A 24,855-nucleotide genomic window follows, 5' to 3' on the forward strand; every position below is an offset into this window, starting at 1 on the left:
TGTTCAAGTGATTTTTACACCTTTTGATTAAGTTTTGAGTCTTAGCTTTACAAATCAAAAGAAACAAGTAGAATAATAATGGGCAGTACCAGGAGCAACACATACAATAAGTACTTTCTATGTACCAGCATATATGTGCTGATCACTTACTTCCCTTGAGTGTATATATTATGCTCATAGTTACTGAACTTACAATAGTGTATTCAGGAAGAATGCATTAGATCTTTTTGAACAAACATAATTTTTTTTAAACCAAAATTATTATTTTCTTCATTGCATTTTAGTTTCACCTGCTAGTAATATATTAAGTTGCAAAGATTGACTTCCCTAGCTTTAATTTCTTGAATTCCTACACTTTTCTACATAAAATTTTAAGCAGTGTTTCTTTAAAGCTCTTTTATGACACAGAAATTTGAAAACTATGCTTAGAAGTTTCTTTAAATAACTTTTGAATGTAGAGCGTTTTCTGAAAACAGCACTGACATGTGCTAACATGCAATTGTCATTTAATGTGTTTTTTATTAACCTTTTAAGTGTTTATAGCAACTTTATTCTGCAAATGCCAATGCTTTCCTTACTGTCTGCAGTAAATCAGGCACAATGTATCTAACTCTGAAATCCCATATTTAGATGCTGATGGGATATGCATGATGATTTTTTTTCAACAGGAACAACAAAAGTTTTAGTAGCTGTATGGTAGCCTAAATTTAAAACATGTGACATGCAATAGTTTCAGCAACTAAACTTCGGCAACCTACCTAGGTTATTTAAGTGTTCATGAATGACATGAGAATTAGATTTTAGTCATACACTACTGTGAAAGACAGTTATAATTTTCTGAATGATTGTGCAAATGTTTGTTTTGTATATAAATATGGACAATATCACTGCTACCTTCTACATTCAAAAATTAGGTATTTATACCTAAATGCTATATTGCTTTCTTTTTGGTACTAACCAAACTGAATGAACTTAATGAAGAAAACTTCTCTTTTAAGCTGCTGTTTTGCCTGGTATTCTCTGATCTAAGGTAAGGTCTTCTACTGCTTAATTTATGATACATGTCAATATAAACATTCAAAATGACACATAGAGGTTAATAGGCAGTTCATTCATGTATTACTGAAAAAGTTAGTAATCTAAACATTTGTTGCTTGTAGGGAATTTGATGGTGAACCTGAATACTGAACTCTATACACTTGCTAAAAAGGAAATGTAAAATACTCATCATACACAATATTAACAAGACAAAGCATTCTAATAGGTATGCTTAAGTATTAAAAGAATCACAACGGGGTACATTTGCTGTTCCCAAATCAACATTCTTGGCCTCAACTTTTTAAATATATACCACAGATTCCTTTGTTTTCTTTTCACAACTGAATTATCATGGTAACTACTAAAACCTAACGGTGATGGCACAATTCTGTGTCACTTTCATTTCAGTAAACCTGTTTCACCTCTTCAGAAAGAAAGGTTGAAACAAATCCTTTTATTTTCTGCAAGTAAACCGAGTGAAATAATCACCTCTCAAGCACACTGTTCCTTTTACCTGCTCTGACAAAGATCCCAACAGTGCTGTAATGGATTGACTTACAGTATGATCTTATCAACATCTCACTGAGACAGTGAAGATCTGTCATCCCTTATGCATTGACACACAGTGGAGAATGGAAACAGACTTAATTTGGTGCTGTGAAGAGAAGCCATTCACAATACCTAACTTGGACATCACATTCAAGTATCAAAACTAAAATGCTAGAACTCTTACATGAACAGAGATGATAACCCAGAGCACTTAGCAGAGCCAAGAAATGCTCTCCCCTGAATCCACAGGGTGCCTAGACACTAACTCAGCTTCACTTCATAAGACATGCAGTGTGAATGCCTTATCCAAGTGGTACAAAGTTACACAAGAGGCTGATGAGAGATTACAGAAGAGAACTCCCCAGCTAGCAACTAATGCAACCAACACAGGCAATCAAGATTAAAAGGTAAGAAGTTTTATTATAAAAAATAACCAATCTTTTATCATTTGAAGCATGGTTCTGGCAATAGTAAATGCTGCACTAAAACCCCTGTTGTCCTTTACCTTAAAATATAGTGATCAGTTGTAAAAAGCAATTAACAAGTCTCAAACAAACACATCAAGGATCTGAACTCTTCGCTGACAGGATATTTGCATAGAATCTAATCAGGTGTGAGTGATCCTGCAAGTACTCTGGACCAGCCTTCTCACTAACTGGTTTGAAATACACATCTTTTTTCCACTGGAGATGAAACTGGACACAGTATTTTAGATGCAGGTATTTCAGATGGCTTCAGGAATGCAAAGTAGAGGAGAATAATAACTTCCCTTGCCCTGCTGACTACAGTGTAGCTAATGCATCCTCATGTGTGCCTAGACACTAACTACCAGTAGACACTAGACACTAGACACTTCTTCCAGACACTAACTTCTAGACACTAACTTCCAGTATGCACTGGAAGTGCATACTCATGCTCAATGTGGTGTCCTCCCAGATCCCCAAGCTTTTCCTGCAGTGTTTTAACTTTGGTTTATTTTGAATTAAATTTGGAGTAATGATGTAAGATAACTGAAGTAACACAGACATTATGCTTCCACAGGTATTTTCTTAGCTGATGTGACAGTAGAAGTGGCTGTATTCCATTAGATTTGTAAGAACTTGTGCAGAAGAAAGTGACAGTGGGATGCAGAACAGTCTTAGCATTCATGAAACCTCTCATTCTGTTTTCTTTGAAGTCACAAACAGTTACACTGGCACACTAAGGAAAAGAACAAGGTGAATATCACCAGCTGAAAGAGAGTAGAATGCAGGTGTGAGGTATTTCACTTTGCTGCAGACAGAAAACACCTGAGGAATTCAAGTCTTAGCATGCTTTATTTGTATGGAAGAGGCAGAAGAGTTTTGCAGGGAAACAGGAACAACCTGAATGACTGAAAGCTATATGCAGTATCAGTGTATTACTGTTGTCTCTTCAGTGCAGAATGTGCACTAGGACCAGTGATGAGCTCGAGAATGAAGTGTATATATAATTATTAATTTTCTTTTTATAATTCCAGCACAATTATGAGTTGACAATAATTCAAGTGAGATGGATTTCACCCCACTCGAGCATACAAAGTGCTGTTACCGAAGTATATGGATGACAGGCAGCAGACACAAGCTGGAATATGGCAAATTTCAATTCAACATTAGATTTTTGTTTTGTTTTTTACCCAGAAGGTGACCTAATACTGGCATAGCTTGCCCAGCGCAGTTGTGGAATCACCATCCTGGGAACTATTCAGAAATTGACAAGAGACGGCGCTGAGCAATTTGCTTTCATGAGACATGCTTTGAGCAACGAGCTGGACTAGCTGACTTCCAGGATCGCTTCCAGCCTGAATTATTTGATTATTTTATAGTGAGTCATGCTAAACTCAGGAACTGTTTTGTTTTACCATAAACATGAGCATAAGACAGCTGAACTGGATAATTCTCTGAAGATGCTTATTTCCTTCCATTTACTCTAAAGTGAGTCTGGGGATTTAGCACATCGATAGGTTAATGATTATTAGGGGTCTACAGTTAGGGGAGATTAAACTCTAATCCCACAAGAATTTTGTGAATGGTCCCACAGCATTTAGGTAGAATGTCATTTTGCCTTCAGTTATTAACATGCAGATGTCTTTAGATTCAGAGTATAAAAGTCATTTGTTAATTCCACTCAGGAACTGTAAGAAAATACTAGTAAATATAAATTAGCAAATTAAATTGTTTCACCATCTTACTGAATGAATTGGCAAATAATTATTATCAAGGTTAAAAACTCTTCAGCTATATTTTTAAAAAGTCTTAATGCAAGTATTTACAATTTAATCACTAGGATACTAAACATGCATGTGCTTTTCTATTTGCACAATGGAAGTATGTGAGAGAGGTTAACATTAAAAAAAAAAGAATCATTCAACTCTATTTCACAGAAACCCTTGTAAAAACATGGTTTATTTCAATGATGTGTTCAGAGCTGTCAATGGCTTCAGTCTCCAATATAATACATAAGTGTCTCATTAGTTTTTTATATACTTGAAATGGCTAACAAGACCTATATCTGGATAATAATTATTTGACTGCCTGACACTTTAATGCCAGTTTAAATTCAGGTTCAAGTTCAAGTGTTATGAGTCTTTTGGCATGAGGAATGTCTATAGCTCATGAAAATAGATCTCTGTTGTTACTACAGAGAGATCATCAGTGTCATTATGTTCTATGCAAAAGTTTACTTCTTCAAGATGTTCTGTTCTCCATACGATCTAAATATTGAATTTATGCTGCCTATGAAATTCAGATACATTTGTTAGGGAAAAAGAGATGGCCATGTGTTTAGCTTCCACTTAGTAATATAGAGGGTTTCTTTGAAATCTAATCTTTAATTTTTTATACACTTTCAGGCTGCAAGTACATTGCATGCAAAAGTATGTCTGATTTCTGGCCAAAACATTTTACATCACTTCTTACATAAGGAACAGGTGCTAATGCAGTTCCAGTCTCTAAGAATCAATATTTACTGGTAATATTTTATTATGTGTGGCATAGCTCCTCTTTAGCTTCTTTCTCCTGCTTACACCTTGATTTAACTCTGATTTAGTAGCTTATTCTAGCCAAGGGTAAGTGGATAGAATTGAAGAGAGATCTGCACAATGCCTGGTCACTCTTGGGGCAACTTTCTGCTTACAGTCTGTTGAGCAGTTCATACTCTGTATCTCACCTGATCCCTTGCAATGGATTTCCAGAATGTCTTGCTGCTTGAGCAGAATTGTGACAAACACACTGGAAACACTTATTCGAATGATGTTTTTAAAGAAAAACACACATAGGAGTCTTCAGGCAGTCCTTAAAACTTGTAAATACCAAAACTGCTTTAAAAATCTGCCGACTTCATGGCTTATTCTTTTCACATATCACCCAAACAATGTAGAAAAAATTAAGTTGTTCTGTGCCTTAGATTCCTGAAGACATAATAAAATGTTTGCTGAAGTGCTCCAAAGATCAACAAATTCAGAACAAACATTACAGAATAGGCTCTCATACAGGCAGATACCAAGCTAGTTTTAGTACTTTGTAACTATAGTAAAAAAATCAATAGGCATGGTGGAAATCACAAATTATACCAAATATATCAATATTATTACATGAAATATATAAATTTTATTACACGGCTATCAGGTCTAAAACCCATTGAAAATGAATGTCAATTTCCTATTCTATGCAAAATGAAAAAAAAAAAAGTTAGAATTCCTTAAGTGCTAAAGGAAACCCCAGTTGCTGAATCCTAAAATACTATAGCTAAAAATAAGAATGACAAGAGACAGTACAAAACCTTATGAGAGAAGGGACAATTTCCATATAAAATTTTGTTTTAATTTGAATAATCAGAGTTGTACACAGATCCTATATGGGGCTTTAGTAGTGTTTGTATAAAGGTTTTAATGCTTCTTACTTCTGGAAACACTTCTGCTACATTCTGAAATATTTATTTCTCCTTTATAAATTTGCAACACTGTTTCTTTTCAGAGTTATTCTCTGCCTAACTCTGTACCCAGTCTTTGCCTTTCTCTGCTGCCATCTACCAATGGGCTTCACCAGGCTCCCATAAAAATCTACTTCATAGGTTTGTTATTTTTTTTTGTAGTAACAATTCTTAATGTCATCCCCCACACTTTGTACTATTATGTTGCATCCCATTTGCAACAGTTCCATTCTTTCATGACATATTGTGCCTTCCTCCTGTACTGATGGTGCTGATTCTGTCACCAGTAATTCTAATTAGTGTACTGTTTCCTGCATGATCAGTCAAATAGCCCTTAAGACACACTATTAATAATATCCCTCCAAATCTATACTTTTCATCTTACCTTTCATCAGGCATTAATCTTTGCCACTGCTGCCACCATAATAGTTTGACTGTGAGAGCTTCTAAAGCCCCCTGTACCTTATGTAGGAAAGAAGGAGGCCGTTAAGCCAGGAAGCTGGGAAACAGTAACAAAAAAAAAACAACAAACCAACAAAAAAAGGAGAAAGAGGACTTCCTCCTAAATCTGTTGTTCTCACCCAGAACAGCTTTGCTCTCCTGCAGGGGTTAATGAGGAAACACACTTGCACCAGGAACAATCAGGTGATGCACTGCTAGAGAAGATCACTACTGGTGCTACCAGAAAAAAAGCAGCAGGTCACAGTAGTAGGGGACTGTACTTTGAAAGGGACAGAGGCACCCATCTGTCAGCCTGACCCAGTCCCAAGGGAGATGTGTTGCATACCAGGGCCATGGGTCAGGGATGTTACAGAGAGGCTGCCTGCTCTAGTAAGTCCCACTGACTGTTACCCACTTCTAGTGATCCGTGTGGGTGCCAGTGATACAGAGGGTAGTAGCCTGGAGAACATAAAGAAGGACTATAGAGTCCTGGGAGAGGTGGTTAGGGGAACCTTAGCTAGGTAATCTTTTCATCAATTCTCCAGGATAAAGGGGGGGGACCTTAAAAAGGCCAGGTGGACTGGCTTGGTTAATAAATAGTTAGAACAGTGGTGCCATAGTCAGGGGTTTGGGTATTTAGAACATGGGACACAAGTTAGGAGGCCAGGTCTACTGGGGGCTGGTGGAGCTGGTCTGACAATGAAGAGGAAGAGTGGCTTTCGTAGTAGGCTTGTCAGACTGGTCAAGAAAGCTTTAAACTAGAAGTGTTGGGGGAGGGGGGCATCATTCCATCCCAGCACTCCCACTCAGTTCCCAGTACCTATAATAAATGCTCAGAGCAATGTAGAGATATTCCAGCCACTCCAGCCAATGAGCAGGGCTTCATTTGGAGTTCGGCTCAGATGCCACTATACAAACGCTTGTAGTATGGGGAATTAAGAAGATGAATTAGAGATGTGTGCACATCTATGTGGGTATGATATAATATACATCACAGAAACATGGTGGGATTGCTCCTATGACTGGAGTGTTGGAATGGAAGGTTACAGGCTCTTTAGAAAAGGCAGGCCTGGCAGACGGGGAAGGTGAGTTGCTATTTATGTTAGGGATAGGCTGGAGTGTATGGAACTCTCTCTGGAGACAGGTGATCAGTCAACAGAGAGTTTGTGGGTCAAGGTTAAAGGAGAACAGTGATGTGGGACATCACTGTGGAGATCAGTTACAGGCCACCTGATCAAGAGGACTCTGTGGATGAAGCACTCTATAGACAGACAGGAACAGCCTCAGGCTCACAGGTCCTTGTTCTCATGGGGGACTTCAACCACCCTGATATCTGTTCGAGGGACGGTACAGCCCTGGACAAGCAATCCAGGAGGTTCCTTGATTGTGTGGAAGACAACTTCTGCAAGTAATAGAGGAGCCGACAAAGAGAGGTGCCCTGCTTGACCTCGTGCTCACCAACAGGGAAGGGCTCGTTGGAAATGTGACTCTCCAGGGCAGCCTTGGTTATAGTGATCATGGGATGGTCGAATTTGAGATCCTCAGGACAGTGAGAAGAGTGTGCAGCAAGCTCACTTCCCTGGACTTCAAGAGAGCAGACTTTGGCATCTCCAGAAACCTGCTTAGTAAGGTTCCATGGGATATATCCCTAGAGGGCAGGGGGGCTCAAGACTCTTGGTTGATATTCAAGGATCACCTGCTACAAGCTCAGGAGTGTTGCATCCCAACTAGAAGGAAGTGCAGCAAGAGGGCCAGGAGACCTCCTTGGATGGATAAGGAGCTGCTGAGAAAACTTAGAATGGAAAAAAAGAGGCTTATAAAAGGTGGAAGCAAGGACAGGAAGCCTGGGAAGTATACAAGGATTTTGTCTGGGGAGCTAGGGACCAGGTTAGGAAAGTTAAGGCCCAGTTAGAACTAAACTTGGCTAGGGATGTGAAAGATAACAGAAAGGGATTCTATAAGTACGTAGCAAATAAAAGACAGACTAGGGACAATGTAAGCCCCTTCCAGAAGCAATCAGGAGAACTGGCTACCCTGGATTTGGAGAAGGCTGAGGTTCTGAATGACTTCTTTGCCTCGGTCTTCACTGGCAAAGGCTCTGACCACACCACCCAAGTCTTGGAAGCCAGATGCAAGGACTGTGAGAATGAAGACCTTGGGCTCACTGTAGGAGAGGATCTGGTTTGAGACAATCTTAAAAACCTGAACATACAGAAGTCCTGAAGGAGCTGGCAAATGAAGTTGCAAAGCCACTGTCCATCACATTTGAAAAATCATGGCAGGCAGATGAAGTTCCCAACAACTGGATACAGGGAAATATAACCCCCATTTTCAAGAAGGGGAAAATGGATGACCCGGGGAATTACAGACCAGTCAGTCTCACCTCTGTGCCTGGCAAAATCTGGGAGCAGATTCTCTTGGAAGGCATGCTAAGGCACATGAAAAACAACAAGGTGCTTGGTGACAAATAGGAAAAGCCTCACGCTTGCAGGCCCTTGTTCTCATGGGGGACTTCAACCACCCTGACATCTGTTGGGGTGACGGTACGGCCCAGCACAAGCAATCCAGGAGGTTTCTCGATTGTGTGGAAGACAATTTCCTTCTGCAAGCAATAAAGGAGCCGACGAGGAGAGGTACCATGCTTGACCTCGTGCTCACCAACAGGGAAGGGCTCGTTGGAAATGTGACTCTCCAGGGAAGTCTTGGATGCAGCAATCATGAGATGGTCGAATTCGAGGTCCTTAAGACAGTGAGAAGAGTGTGCAGTAAACTCACTGCACTGGACTTCAAGAGAGCAGCCTTTGGCCTCTTCAGGAACCTGCTTAGCAAGGTTGCATGGGATATAGCCCTAGAGGGTAAGGGGGTCCAAGACTCTTGTTTGATATTCAAGGATCACCTGCAACAAGCTGAGGAGTGTTGCATCCCAACTAGAAGGAAGTGCAGCAAGAGGGCCAGGAGACCTCCTTGGATGGATAAGGAGCTGCTGAGAAAAATTCAGAAGAAAAAAGAGGCTTATAAAAGATGGAAGCAAGGACAGGTGGTTTGGGATGAATACAGGGATGTTGTCCAGGTAGTTAGGTACCAAGTTAGGAAAGCTAAGGCCCAATTGGAGCTAAACATGGCATGGGATGTTAAAGATAATAGGAAGGGATTTTATAGGTATGTAGCAGCTAAAAACCAGACTAGGGACAACGTAGGCCCCCTCCGGAAGCTTTCGGGAAAACTGGCTACACAGGAATTGGAGAAGGTTGAGGTTCTGAATGGCTTCTTTTACTCGGTCTTCACTAGCAAAAGCTCTGACCGCAGCACCCAAGTCTTGGAGGGCGGATGCAGGGACTGTGATTAGATTGAATATAAGGAAGAAATTCTTTACTGTAAGGGTGGTTAGGCACTGGAATGTGTTGCCCAAGGAAGTTGTGAATCCTTGGCTGAGTTCAAGGCCAGGTTGGATAGAGCCTTGTGTGACATGGTTTAGTGTGAGGTGTCCCTGCCCATGGCAGGGAGGTTGGAATTAGATGATCTTAATGCCCTTTCAACTCTAAGTATTCTGTGATTCTGTAAACTGAACTAGACTCGATGTAAACCATGCTAAGTATACTGCAGTCTAACAGTCAACTCTAGATGTATAATACGTTTCTAACTGAAGGGTGATCAAAAATACTCAGCAAATGATGATGATGCTAAAACGACACATTGTCATACTCTCTATATTTTTAAAATAGAGCCAGCAAAAAGATGTCCTTCAGTAACTTATCAGACTGTTTAACCTTAAGATAGAGAGTCATGACAGTTTGAGCTTATTTACACCACTAGAAAATTAATGCTGAAAATATTAAATAATCTTGAATATGGTGGAGAAAAAAAGTAAATTATGTCAGAGGGGCCATCCACTGGCTGACAGCAGTTTAGCACATTACAACAGCAAGAGCAGTTGAACTCACAGATGCTCTACACAGAATATACGATACTATGTATTAAAAAAATATTGTTCTGTGATTTATTTTGTTAATGAATGCATGCTAAGTCTGCTGTAGTCAACTACAAGAATCTCACAGGTGAAAAATCTCTCTTTCTATCAGGGAAAGAAGGATTGAAGAAAGCCAAATGTGCATTAACTGTGAGTGGACAGACAAGAAAATAATCATACAGTTTTCACTTTCCTTTCACAAGCCATAACATTTTGCGTAGATACAAGCCAATGTCAAAAGCCAGAGGGATGTAGATAATTTTTATAGAAAGAATGATACAGAACTCTCTGAATTTAATTCAGGTAGGAAATAGAGAAAAGATCTTTCACACAGTTCATCTAGCTGAAGAAAAGGCACACAACTGTGCATGTGACACTACAGAAGATAGTTCCAATATTTCAACAACATTAAAAAGTAACCTGGCTGTTCTAGTGCCAGTGCATATTCTTGTGACTGAGGTAACTCAGAGGGTAAGATACAATGATGCATTGCAACAAAACAATGTTATGACAAAGAACATGAGGGAGATAAAAAGCTACAAGGATTACATATAGACTTATAGACTCATTTAATACTTAAAAAGCAGCCATGCTGTCTACCAACGTATGCAAATAGACTCTAAGTGCATATTCAGAGAATAGCAATATTAGCATGTTGGTCAGCAGGATTCATGACATATTCAGGAGAGTTGTCATGGACTCATTAAATTTACTTTAGACTGATGGCTGAAATGTGAAAAGGAACAGAGATGTGTGGATATGGTTGAAAGGAGGATTGTTATCTAGACTGATGTCATCATTTGTACTTGTAATAGCTTGTAGGTTTTATTACATGGAAAGCAGACACTTGATTTTAGAGAGCAATTACTGAAGACAAATGTTGGAATTTATGTTTGTATGAACACTGGGAAATGTAAGAGAAAGGATACAAGTGGGATAATAATAAAAATATGTACACGCATTTCAGAGAAAGAGAGAATAGGGTAAGAGCAGTCTGGTATCCCTTAGGCAAAATAAACAGCTTTAGTAAGAACATGGGAAACACCTAATAAACAGTCTCAAGGAAGTATTCCTTTAATGCTCATATTGTTGGTTTACCAAAATAAGCAAGAAGTATTTAGTAGCACTAAAGTATCATGGGATAGTGATAGGCTTTATGGAACAATTTCATCTTCCTTTAGACTGTTTACGACAAAAAGGAAAAAAACTCACCAGTGATAAAGGAGTACTGTGTATATTAAATATACATAGGGAAGCAAGACACATCACAAAAGAGCACGTCTCTTCAAGACTGAAACTGAAAGCATTAAAATCCCCAGTCCTCACAAGAAAAATATATCTGTGATGGGTTGACCCTGGGCCAGCAGCTAACCATCCACACTGCCCCTCACATCCCTGCTCCTCTCCAGTGGGACAGCAGAGACAATAGGAAGATCAACTAAATTTGCAGGTTGAAATAAAAGTACTTTAGTAAGCAGAGGGAAGAGGAGAAAAAAGCCCAAACCAAACAAACCCACAACAAAACAAGTGATGCAAAGGCAACCAATCGCCATCTCTCACAAGCAGAATCATGCCCAGTCAGTCTCCAAGCAATGGAGCCCGTAGCCCCTCTTCTCAGTTTTTCTTCTTGGGCACGATGTTACAAGGCATAGAATATCCGTCTGGTCAGTTTGGGCCAGTTGCTCAGGTTCTGCCCCCTCCCAACCTCTTGCTCAACCCCGCCTACTCCATGAGTGGAAGCAGAGCAGGAAAAGAAGAAGGTCTTGATATTTCAAAAGCACTGCTCAGCAACAACCAAAATGCTGGTGTGATATTAACATTGTTTAGTCAGAACCCAAAATACAGAACCATATGGGCTGTTAGAAGAAAACTGAATCCATCTCAGCCAGACACAGTGCAATATCAGGTGTTTTACTTCTAAGAATTCTCAAAAAGCACATGCTAGTTTTGGAAACTGGAATCCCTTGGGATTGCTCCATCTAATGTGTACAGTGCACACAATAGGAGTGAAGTTGTTTCAAACTCTCAGGTGATAACTGAACTCAGAGATCCAGATTTCTATCTTCCTCCTAGTATCCTTTAAGAGCAGTGATAAGTTGATGATGAGTTCATGTCTAAATGTGCATGCAGAGATTTGTTTACACAATTCCAGGAGAAATTCTGAGCCTTGGATGATTGGAGGCCTGTAATAGACTGTGAAGGGTCAGACCACATCAATTAGTCAGTTGAAGTAGGAAGGAAGAAAGTAGTGGAGGAAGTGATGAGAGACTAAATAAAATAAAATTAAGAGTTCAGACTGCAGAAGAGGCTAAAACTTTTCTGGACAATTTATTTACCTGTGATGCTTTAACACAAGTTTAGTTGAGGAGCTGCCAAATGATTTGGGAGACTAATTCCTCCAAGTTAAAGCAGTGTAACTGTCCTACTACAAAATTTGTTTTTTCAGGTCATTTTTAGGAAACAGGTAACAAATCTGACATAAGTCAAGAAAGGTATACACACGAATTTCTGCTACCTCCTGGTAGCATATAACCTGTATAGGTGATGCCTAAATAGAGCTTCCAATTCTCTCATTAAAAAGAATTAGAAGCAAATAAACATAGAGCAACCCATAAAGAAAATGGACAATAAGAAAATGGACAATATTAACAGTGAATAAACTTCGATCTTCATATATATGGAGAACTATGGACTACTTGAACCACAGCTACTGGTAGATTTGAAGTAGTTCTACCATACAGAATATTTTGCAGAAAAAAAAGCTGATGCATGCTGCAATGTCTTAAACCTTTCTCAAGCACATTATTTGTTGAAGCTTTATTAAATTTCACTTTTGCTTTCATGTTTCCTGAAGTTCAGGAAAGTCACCTCTGCCATCCTATTCCAAGGCTACTTTATGAACCATTACACAGGTCTCTCGGAAGCAAAAAGATTCTACAATTAAAAATACAATATTTTGTACCATGCAGTTTGCCAAAAACTCTTCTCAATATGAGTTTCTATATGACAGTGATATGCAGCATAGTCATGAGGAATGTGTACAAATTATAATTTGTAAAGAAAAAGAAAAATCAATTGAAAATATTAGAATTTGGGAATAGAAGTATTCTATTAAAAGCTATGGAATGAAATGTAGTACCTTAAAAATTAATTCAGTTAACACCAAGCTTAATCTCTGTACTAGCTCCTGATGCTAGCTGGATTCCCAAAATATAATAGATTGTAAAAACATACTTGTAGAGCTAAATGTATTTTCCTCTTTTACTGTATCTTTGGTAGCTGCCATGCATCCCATTAATCTCAAGAGAAGATGGACTGCATACTTTTTAATAAGATGACTTTCATATTTCCACACAAAGAATTCCTACAGAGCCAACACTCTCCAGCAAAATATTAGATACAGTTAGCTAACCCAGTGTTTCCCTTTTTGGATTACAAACCTTAATTTATCTGTTCCAGTTTTGTACCTTGAGATTCGAGCCATTGACAGAGGAACTGATAAGGTGTCTAGCCAGCGCTTCTCATATTTTGGTTCATTAGCTATGGGTGAAGAAGGTGATGATGGAGCCTGCGCAAAATAAATGAGAATCAGTAAGTGCAATTTATCAGATGACATAGTGAAAAAAACACTATTATGCATCTCTGGCTCTGCTTGTCTCCAAAGTGAGTAATCATGGCAATAAAATTATTCAAGAATCTCAGGATTTAGTAGAGAATTAAAAGGAAGCATTCATGCAGAAAAGAATGCTACCTATATTGATATTATCCTTTTGACTTAGTTTTATTATTGCCTTAATATTAAATATGTGCATATTTTTAATATTTATAACTGACAATAAAAAGGAAATAGTTTTTAGTCATAAGCATCCTTAATTTTGTCTAAATGTAACATAAAATGGAGTTTTGGTTTAAATTAATTTGGTCTTTGCAACTCTTCTACATCATCAGAGAAAAAGACACAAATAATATCCTAATGTAAAGACTACATTAGGGAATATTGGTTTCTTATTTGTGCATTATGACTGTTATCCATAATTTTATGTGATAGTAGATTTCTGTGTTATCGCTCTCCATATACAGACTGATGAATTTTGAAATATCATCTATCTTTGAAGTTTTACTTCAAATGCTTCTATCAGAAAGGAAAGATTGTAGATACTGTCTAAGCAGTAAAGGCTGTCCAAATCTCAGAATAGTGAAAATATAAAATTTTACAGTCATCTACTCATAGCATGTAACTATGGCACAGAAAAGAAAACTTTAAAAGTTAGGGGAGTTAATCTGAATATATAGCTATTGATGAACAGCCTAAACCAGAGCTTATCTACAAACTGTTTAGCCTGCTCATATACATAGCATTCTTTTGTATTGCAACTAAATAGCGCATAAAACCACAAAGAATGAAATATTATAAAAGGAAATATTTATGAAATATTAAAAGTTGCCATAAAGTTGTACTAGAACATTCAGGAAACTGCAGAGATAGGTATCTTAATCGATATAAACTTGCAGATCATGTAGTTTGTTCCTTGTGAAATAATATCCAGAGGTTTCCATCACTGTATCCATGACTGGAAATAAAGAACTATGCCCAATTTGTCAAAAAAGATTGTAACTATTTGTTTTCACAGGCAAAAATTAGAAAATGCTGGAAACCACTGCTCAGTGTACCACCTGAGATTTATAAGCATGATTATGAGCTTAAAAAATACTTATTAAACAACAGAATAAACTGGAAGTTTCTTATAGAAAGCACAAAAATCATAAATTGAAAAGTATTGGTATTTATATCTCCTCACTAAAATGGCAGCTGAGCATTTCACTTTTATAAAGCTAGTAATACTATTTACAGAGAGGCAGCTGAGAAGGATTCACGGCCATAGATATTTAGGTCAAAGTTTGGTATTTGTGTTGTCTCTGAATCAAAATTATTTATCCCATATTGTACGGAGCACTGTCTGTTAGAGAAGGGAGTTGAAAGTTGGTTGTTTTATACAAGCTATAAATATGCACTGAGTAGTACTTACAAAAGCAAATAAACCACAGAATGACCTAACTTCAGCTCTGTTATGCCCAGGTGTTTAAAAAGCCATTAAACTTACTCAAAATAAAGAACATTCTGGGAAGAGTTCTATTTCTTTTTCTTGTTCATAAAGATTTAGGGTTCATTTCCCCATTCCCTTCCACCTAACGCTCCTTCTTACAGTCAGCAAGGGCTGTACTTTCTATTTACTTCTTTAAATAAATCACAATAGTTAGTTTCACATTTTAACAGGATGACTGAGAGTTGGTGATTGAGGGACACTTGCCAGCTAAATGAAAAATTTGTAATGAAATTTGCAGTGTTAGTAACTCTAAAGAATCTTTTAGATTGCAATCTGTTTGGGGAAAGGAATTTAATTTAGATTATTTGCAATCCCTAGAACAATCCAGCTTTCATTTCACCGAGATCTTCTGGTGGTGTTGCGGTATGAATATTTCATCATCAAGTCCATAGACTAATTCCATTGCATACAATTAGCCACAAAAGGCTAAGTTGACATAAAAACCTTATGTTAAGCTCCAAAGCTTAGTATAAATTTAATAATAATATCATACTGAAAAATCCAATATATATTTTAGAATGCTGTACAAATTAAAATAATTGACAGAACCACATGCAATCTGAAGTTTAATATGATCCCCATAATCTAATCTGCCTGTCTGGAAACTGAAATGTCTAAGAATAAAGCAGAAGGTAGCTTATTACAGTCAAACATAAATGCTTGATTATGTTCATTGAATTTAAAACCAAAGATCAGAAAATAAATGAACATATAAATTTCTGCAACACCTTTGTTTACCTGTTAGTTTCTTTACCTCTTGTTCCTATTCTTTCAATTCGTAAGGTATAGAAAACATCAATTTAAACATTAAAAAATCTTTCTCTTGTGAACTATTAGCTGTACTTCTTTTAGCAAGCTGTTGAACAATATTCTGTAATAATCTACGTGATTTAAGGGTACTTGGCAGGAAAAAAATTATGAGTGGGTGATTGGCAGTTTCATGTTTCCATTTGGTCCCTTACACTCCAATCAAATGCTTTAGTAAGATACCAGTGCAAAACAAAATATATCTCAATGCAAGTAATGATGATAAGATCCCCTCTCAGTCATCTTTTCTCCAGGCTAAACAGGCTCAGATCTCAGCCTTTCCTCGTAAGAGAAGATAGATGCTCCAGTCCCCTAATCATCTTCATGACCCTCTGCTGGACCCTCTCCAGCAATTACTTGTCATTCTTGAATTGGGGAACCCAGAACTCGACACAGTATCCCAGATGCAGCCTCACCAGTGCGGAGTAGAGAGGGACAACCACCTCTCTCAACCTGCTGACCATACTCTTCCTAATGTATCATTGGCATTCTTGGTCACAAGGGTGCATTGTTGGCTCTTAGGCAATTTGTTGTCCATCAAGACCCCCAGGTCCTCCTCTCCAGAGTTGCTTTTCAGCATTTCAACCCCTAACCTGTACTGGGGAATGGGGTTATTCCTCTCTCAGTGCAGGACTCTACACTCAGCTTTGTTGAACTCCATTAGGTTTCTCTCCACACAGCTCTCTAGACTGTCTATGTCTCACTGAATGGCAGCACAGCCTTCTGGTTTATCAGCCACTCCTCCAAATTTTGTTATCATCATCAGACTTGCTGACAGTACACTCTGTACTTTCATCCAGGTCACTGAGAACTTAACAAGACAGGATTCTGTAGTGATCTCGGAGGAACACCTCCAGCCACAGGCCTCCTACTAGACTGTGCCACTGATCACAACCTTCTGATCTTGGCTGTTCAGGCAGTTCTTAATCCACCCCACTGTCCACTCATCTAATTGAAACTTCCTGAGCTTAGTTATGAAGATGTTATCAGAGACAGTATCAAAAGCCATCTGGACAAGATGGTGAACACCAGACAGACCAAGTTTATTAAACACAATAAGTAATAAAAAGCAATAAAAAGAAAAACAAACTGCAAATATCTGCAGAAGCAGCTCATGATACTGAATAACTGAGAAATAAAAGGACTACTAAAAATACAGTGGATAAATGTATAGTAATGCACACAAAGAAAGATATTATTAACTTCCCCATACTGTAATAGGATATGAACAGATTATTAACACTTGAAAATAAGATCCTGCTGTTTGGGAAAAGCAGATGTTGAAAGAAATGGAATCGCTTTCACAGAAATAATTAAGTAAACAAAGACTCATTAATCTGGAAAAGAAACATCTGAAGGAATTGTGACAAAGGTATATAACAAATAACAAAGAAAGGGATTAGGGAACAGTGGTTCACTTGACCTTTTCCTATAAGCAGAAGAGATATTGGTTAGAAGTAAAAATAGTAGGATAAAAACAATGAAAGACTGTTTTTTCTCTATATATAGCAAACTGGCTCAGGAAGCCCCTATGGCAGAAGTAATTGGAGGTGCAGGAAATAAACCCTATAAATAATTGTACATATTTCCTCTGGTTTTGTATTCTCTGGAGGGCATCAGCTGGGAACAAGCTATTTGGCTAGATGGTCCTTTGGTCTGACCCAGTGTAGTGAGCTGGCTGACCTTCAAGCCTTCTGTCTACTAAGCAGCTGCTACTGCTCATGTTGAAAACTCTCAACAGTGTTTCTCCAAAGCACTAAAAAAAAATTGACTGTTTAGAAATCATCTCTGCAAACACAGCATTTATCCTCTGGCTCATTTCATACCTTTGGCATTCTGCTGAGACCTCCAACAATGTTGCCAATTAATGCCAATTTATTTGTAACACCTGTCCATTAAGAAATGGATTGAACACAAAAATCTCATTTTTGACAGAACACTGAACAAGAATCAGGTTGTAATGACACATAATCACTACCCACCTGGGACAGCTGTGTACTGTTGACCTAGAGCAGGGTCTGATTCTCTATCCCATTAGCAATTGTTGACCTACGAAGGACAACGTAGGCAAGTGTTTTGCTTTTTAAAACTACCATATAACAACTCATCATGGGGCAACCAAGAAGTCTTCACAGAAGTAGAATGAGACTGGAAAGTCCTCCACTAAGTGAGACATAATGAGACACATCTCTATAATTAAGTTTTCACTAAGAGCATAAGAAGGAAGGTGAAGGAGCACAGCTAGCTGGGACTGTCAATTTTTGCAACTTTTTGTGACATACAATTTGCAGAACTTGGGAAATTATTTCACTTTATTTGATTTTTTTTTTAAACTGCCATTGATTTGTGACTTCAGCAAGAAAAATATGTCCTCAGAAAGAAGCATTTCTGAATCCTCCCTAGTAATGTGATTCACAATTTCTGCTAAGCTGCACCTTGAAAGCTTCCAAAGTGATATTTTACGCTGATATATTGCTCTTTTCTTAAACATGGGCTTCAGGCAGGTTAAAACTGGGTTGATTCACTTTTGGAGTCATAAAAACACAGGGTGATATTGCTTAGTATGATTAAGCTTGTTTTTAAATATACTTTTCTGCTTTGCAGAAAGGCAAGTTTTGCATAATATTCATAGCGGATGCAGATGACGTACTATACCTGAAGCAGCAATGTAGTATTTGCAAGCATTCTCATACCACAGTCAAAGTGAAGAGGCAACAATAATCGGCACAGTTTATTATTAGGAGACTAAGCTAATTAGCATTAATGCTTTCTTCCCTTGAAACATGCTATTTTTTCTCTTTACCATGTTGCCTTGCTGCTGTCACCAGCACTGGGAAATAGAGGACAGGGAAAATTCTTATAAATATCTGAGCTTTCACCTGTACATGTAGCCAGTGCAAATTATTTCACAAAAGACTTGTGTGCCATAAGAGTTTGATCTTCTATCGAAACTCCTTAATTTTTGCAGTTATTTTCTAAACTTTTTGGAGGTCTTAAAAAAACAGGTAAGATACACACTTGCAAACTTAATTTCCAATAAATCTATTTTAATTTGTGTGAAATAATAAACTTAATTAATTGTCATTTTGGTGAAAATTAAAAGACGAAACAATCTAAAAGGACATAAAAGGCTAGCAAACAATACAAACATAGAATCACAGAATGGTTTAGGTTGGAAGTGACCTTAAAGATCATCACTGGGGGTGTGAACTAGATGATCTTAAGGTCCTTTCCAACCCTACCTGTCTTGGGTGACATGGCTTAGTGTGAGGCGTCCCTGCCCATGGCAGGGGTGTTGGAACTAGATATCTTAAGGTCCCTTCCAGCCCTAATTGTTCTATGATTTTATAACCAAGGTCCAAGCCCCCCTGCCGTGGGCCTTTCACTAGACCAGATTACTCAAAGCCCTGTCCAGCCTGGCTTTGAACACTTCCAGGGATGGGGCAGCCACAGCTTCTCTGGACAACCTGTTCCAGTGCCTCACCAGCCTCACTGTGAAGAATGTCTTCCTTATATCTAATCTAAATGTACCCTCAGGACTTGTGGATGCATCTCATCAGGTCCCATGGACTTGTACACCTTCAGGAAGGAACCTGATGTTCTCCTACAGTGAGCAGTTCTTAATACTCCCAGTATTGCCTTTGCCTTCTGTCACTTGGGCCACGGGGCTAAATCACTTGCTGGTGAAGACCAAGGCAAAAAATATGTTGAGTACCTTAGCCTTCTCTATTTCCTGGGTGTCCAGGTTTCCCATTTCCTGTGTTTCACCAGTGTACCTACAGAAGCTTTTCTTGTTGCCCTCAATGTCCTTAGTCAGATTTAATACTATCAGGGCTTTAGCTTTCCTAAACTAATCCTTGGCTGCTCAATTTCTCTGTGTTCCTCCCAGACTACCTTTCTTTGCTTCCACCCTAAAGCAGGCTTCCTTTTTGTAGTGAAGTTTGACCAGAAGTTTCTTGTTAGTAAGCACAGACCTCGTGGCATTTTTGCTTCACCTCCTCTTTGTTGGGATCCAGGGTTTTGTGGTGAATTTGGTAATGTTAGGTTGACAATGAGTTGGGCTTGATGATCTTAAAGGGTGTTTTTCAGCCTATGATTCTATGAAATAATAATCGTGTGATACTGACAAGAAAAAATATAACCTTTTGTTGATCATTTATATTTATCCCTTTTTTGCTTTAGAGGATGTATTATTTCAGAGTGTATCATTAAAGTCTTCAGCCTGTTCTGTAAGCTGGTATCTCTACCAAGCACATGTATATGTTGTAAGAGGTATGACTAATTCTAGATTACTGTCTTTATTGATACTGGTTCAAAAGGAGATGATTGTGACAAAGCTGTTATCTATCTCTTGAGGTATTTTTGCTATATCCACTTCAGTTAACTTTGCTGAGAATTTCTAAGAATAAAATAAAATATTCCTCCATAAAATATGTATACAAAAATGCTTGCAACATTAATACATTTGATATTTATATATTTAAATATTTTCCTAGTAAAAACAACTCTGAGGTTGAAAACATAGAATCATAGAACAATTTAAATTGGAAAGAATACCTAAGTATTGAGTCTAACTCCGCGCTCCTTGCAGAACTACCTTAAACTGAATCATATGACTAAGAGCATCATCCCGATGGTCCCTGAAATCTGAAATGCTAAAAAATGGCTTGGCATAGCTTCATTTCCTTAATCTATAACTGAAAACATTTAATGGATTTTCGTGAAAACTTTTAGATTAGTTCCATCTTTCTTACATCTCTCTGGTATAAACTAGAGTGCATCTTGTCAGAAGTTCATTACTAAAAGTATTACAGCATACTCAACAGAAAGCCCTTAGTATAATTTTGCCCTGGGTTCTGCTGTAACAGTTATTTTTCTCCTTTTTAGTAGCTGGTATGTTTTCTTCTTAATAGCAGTGCTGTGTTTTGACTTTAGTCTTAGACAGTCTAATACTGAAAACACATCAATGTTTTCAGTTGTTGCTAAGTAGTGTTTACAGTGATCAAGGACTTTTCAGTTTCATGCTCTGCCAGTCAGGAGGGGCATGGGAAGCTAGGAGGAAGAAGAGATAGGACATCTGACCCAAATGAGTCAAAGGGGTATTCCATACCACAGCACATCATGTCCAGTATATATACAGGGGGGAGTTACCAGAAAGCCCAGGTAGCTGCTTGGGTCAGGCTGGGTATCGGTTAGTGGGTGATGAGCAATTGTACTGTGCATCACTTGTGCTTATTGTTTTCCTTTTCCTCCTTTATGTTCTCTTCCCTTGTTATTTCCCTTATCATTATTATTATCGGTGGTAGCAGTAGTAGTTTTGTATTATACCTTAGTTACTGGACTGTTCTTATCTCAACCAGTGGGAATTACATTCTTTCGATTCTCCTTCCCATCCCCCCAGGAGCTGGGGGAGGAAGGGGGGAGTGAGCAAGCGGCTGCATGGTTATGAGTTACTGGCTAGGTTTAAACCATGACAAGTCTGATTTTCAAAGAAGGCAGATTTGTCTTGCACTTATTCTGGAGGAGGAGAATTGGAGTCTTATAATTTCTTGCAACAGCACCAGCAATTATCAACTCACTGTGAATTGGATGAGCTCTCTCTATAGTTTCCAGTCTGTGACTGAAATACTTGTATATATTATATATACATATGTATATATAAGCAGGGTTACTTATACAACTGTATAAGTGAACCGATCAGACCAATGTATGGCTAAGCATTTGCTAACACTTATTCCAGGGACAGAGAGGAAACAGAGACTGTAAACTAGTTGAAGAAGAACACAAGACCACTCAATTTCACACTAAAAAACTCTTACATTAGCTGAGTTTAATCCTTAAAAACCACCATTAACAAGTGTTCAGCTGGTAGTCGAGACATGAGAGAAAATCTTGTAATGCCCAGCTAAAGAAACCCATTATTGTGATACCTGCTGTAAAGAGAAGTCAATTAGAGCACTCAGCTTGTCTCTGAATTCAGGGGGATTTAATGACGATTATCAAGATACCTGTGTATTTCTTTGATATAGCATCAATTCAGGAGAGAGTCTGTGTTTATTTATTTTTAATGGAATTTTGTGATGCAGGTGCACAATTCTGTGACAGCTTTAAGAAGACAGTAATTACCTCGTAAAGTATGCATCACCAAATCATTTAAAAGATAAAGGCTTCTATACAGGAAACAAGCTCTTCCAGATGAAGTAACAATTTGGACAAGTAATTTGATGCCTTTAAAATTCAGTGAAAGCAGCAAATTTTAATTATACAGCTCTATTCTACATTATTCTAATTGACAGACATTGCTTAATTAAATGGGAGGAAGGTGAAACAGCATGTGAAACAAGCATACTACTCCCTTTCTATCACAGAACAAGAAATATTTTAAATTCTAATGCTGCATCAGATGCATGCTTTTGAAATTTAATGACTGCTCTTGAAGACATTTAATGCTTTTTAATTAATGGAGAGTTTTGCAGACACTGAGCTCCTGTATTTGGTGTTTACATGGACACTCTGTATAGAAGTACATGTTAGGAACTTAAACTGCCCTATTCACTGCATATAGCTATGCATTTAAATCAATGGGATTGCTATTCCACCAGTGAGGAACAAATTAAAAACCTTTAAATTATGTAAGTTTCCCTAGAAGTGATTTATAAGGGAAATATTAATGAATATTTCATTACAGCTGTGCTGTTAGGTCCTACTACATTTATTTTTTTTTTTAATGAACCAATGAGGTACAAGCCTGACTAAGATATTTTTAGAGAATACAAATGGATTGTTTGACAGAATCTTGCACCTTTTTCTTTAATTTGTTTCCCTCAGGCTAGTCTGTAATTGGTTCCTGAGTAACCTTAACAACCTTGCCTGGAACATCATTCCAGATATATTCCTCATTTGGGGGAAAGGGAACAGGGGCCAGAGCAGTTCATAATTAATCTCAGCATAAAAAGCAGGAAGTAATTATGACTCTTCTCAAACTATAAATGCAGTCAAAAATCAAACCCTAACATTAAAGGTATGTAAGGAAAAGAACAGAAGAAAACATAACTTTGAGATTATTATGGTATTACACTATTAATGCAGGTGTACCCAAACTTCAAGTGTTACAGACAGCTTTTGGTAGCCTTTCATATCCCCAAATGGGCATGCCGTCCTTGCTTAGAAAAATTAGCTCAGGGTGGAAAATTCTTTGAAATCCACAAAGTGTGCACACTCCTCAGGATAAATTTGAGGCTTAACTGTTGTTTGTATCCTTAACTAGAAACTCAGTAAGTGTCAATTTGTTGCAGCAATGACACTGGATGAAACTCTGTGGGAGAACTTGTTGCCTAAATTTTTCTATCAGTTTTCACTGTAAGTCATTTCCAGCATGTACCTGAACTGCTGGACTTCATCTATGCTAACATTAAATCTAGAAATACACCACCACTATATGCCTCTCTGTTTCCATGCTGATCATTACCAGAGCCTAGCATTTGTAGCAGTAATTGAACATACCTTGGCAACAGTAGATGGATCTTGCTGGTTTAAAAATAAAAAAAATGGAAAAAGCTTGTATTCATTTCTTCTAACACTTCAGCTTCCTCGTTTATTCATTGGTCTCATGAATGGTACCACAGTTCCCTCTAACCAAGGACTTCTAATAATCCCTGCTAAAATACGTGAAAGAAGTCTGCCATTTTTGTTCACCATGCTTGCAAAAGGTGAGAAATGGTCATAATTTTGCTTACTCATAGAATGGAGTTTCAAATTCTACCTTTATAATCTAGCTCCTACCAAAGGTTATCCATTTTGTACCTTTATAGTTATAGGCAGGAAAACAGATAAGACAAAAAAACAGAGATGAGTTTGTCCAAGAATCAAATGCAGATTAATTAACTAAATTTCTCCACAGCTCTTATTCTGCACACTTGAATATCATAAGCCAAACAGGAAAGCATCATTAATAAGTAAATAATTTGTTTGCCTATCTGTGCAAATGAAAGGTGCTCAATGCACTTAGTGCAACTTATGCAAATGCATAAGGATAAAGAAAATATTACCCAATTTCTACCAGGAGTCATTAAAAAGGATAATAAATTGGGTTTTATCTCCTAAGTAATTTTTTTTTTTGCTATTACTGCAAACTACAATGACCAAATTCTTAAGAACTATAAGAAACAATCCATTCTTATGAAATGGCAACGTATGGCAAAATTATGTATAAATAAAAAATAAAACCATAAACCTAACAAATGCGAGTTACTGTTTTCTACTGAGGATACTTCTATTCTGATCCTGCTGCATCTTTTTCTGAAAGATAAATAGTAAAGTTCATTTTATCTGAGCTTTCTTGGTCTTTTGCTTCTTTTCTAGTGGAAACAGATTTGGATTGAAGCTGCCTTCTCTGAAGGTGTGTGACTATCAGATCAATTTTCAGCATTCTAAGTGAATACTTTTAAAACCAGTATTAGGTGTCATAAAGCAGCAAATATTGTTCCATGTTCATTTATTTAGCAGCTAGTAAGACTTTCTTTGTATTTTCAATTCCACATTAACTTTCACCAGCTTTTGTTAAGGCTTTAAGTTAAGGAAATCCTAAAGCCATATTAATTTCTGTGCAGAAGAAATGACCAATGTGATCAATCATATGTTAAATACTAGAAGAAATAAGTCTGCTGAAAGGATTAGCAGTGACAGTGGGGATCAACACAACTAAAAGATAAGACTTTTAAAGATACCTTTTATTCACTTGATTAATCTCATAATGAAAGTTCCAATCAACTGTAATCAGAATTAGAAAAACACAGCACTTTTGAATAGCTAAATCTAAATCAAACAATTTCAATACTCAATATCAAATGCATTTCCTTAACAATTCTACAGTCGTGGAGTAGGAAGGTGTTATTTGATAGGCTTTTTCCAGCTTCTACTGCTATGCTTTCTGAAAAGTGTAATCAGAAACAGAAAATTTGGAATATTTTTCCCTATAGGTGGAAAGGGAACAGTCACTTC

General features: G+C 37.6%; 1 protein-coding gene across 1 annotated transcript in view; it reads right to left on the reverse strand.

Annotated features, from left to right (window-relative positions):
* Positions 1-24,855, reverse strand: part of SNTG2 (syntrophin gamma 2) — a 260,496-nt gene that overhangs the window by 60,046 nt on the left and 175,595 nt on the right. Inside the window, exon 9 of the mRNA XM_034060916.1 lies at positions 13,384-13,511. Coding sequence (XP_033916807.1) covers positions 13,384-13,511 — 128 coding nt within the window. The remainder of the gene's footprint in view (positions 1-13,383; positions 13,512-24,855) is intronic.

This window comes from Melopsittacus undulatus, chromosome 3 (genome assembly GCF_012275295.1).
Source record: "Melopsittacus undulatus isolate bMelUnd1 chromosome 3, bMelUnd1.mat.Z, whole genome shotgun sequence".
NCBI lineage: Eukaryota > Metazoa > Chordata > Aves > Psittaciformes > Psittaculidae > Melopsittacus > Melopsittacus undulatus.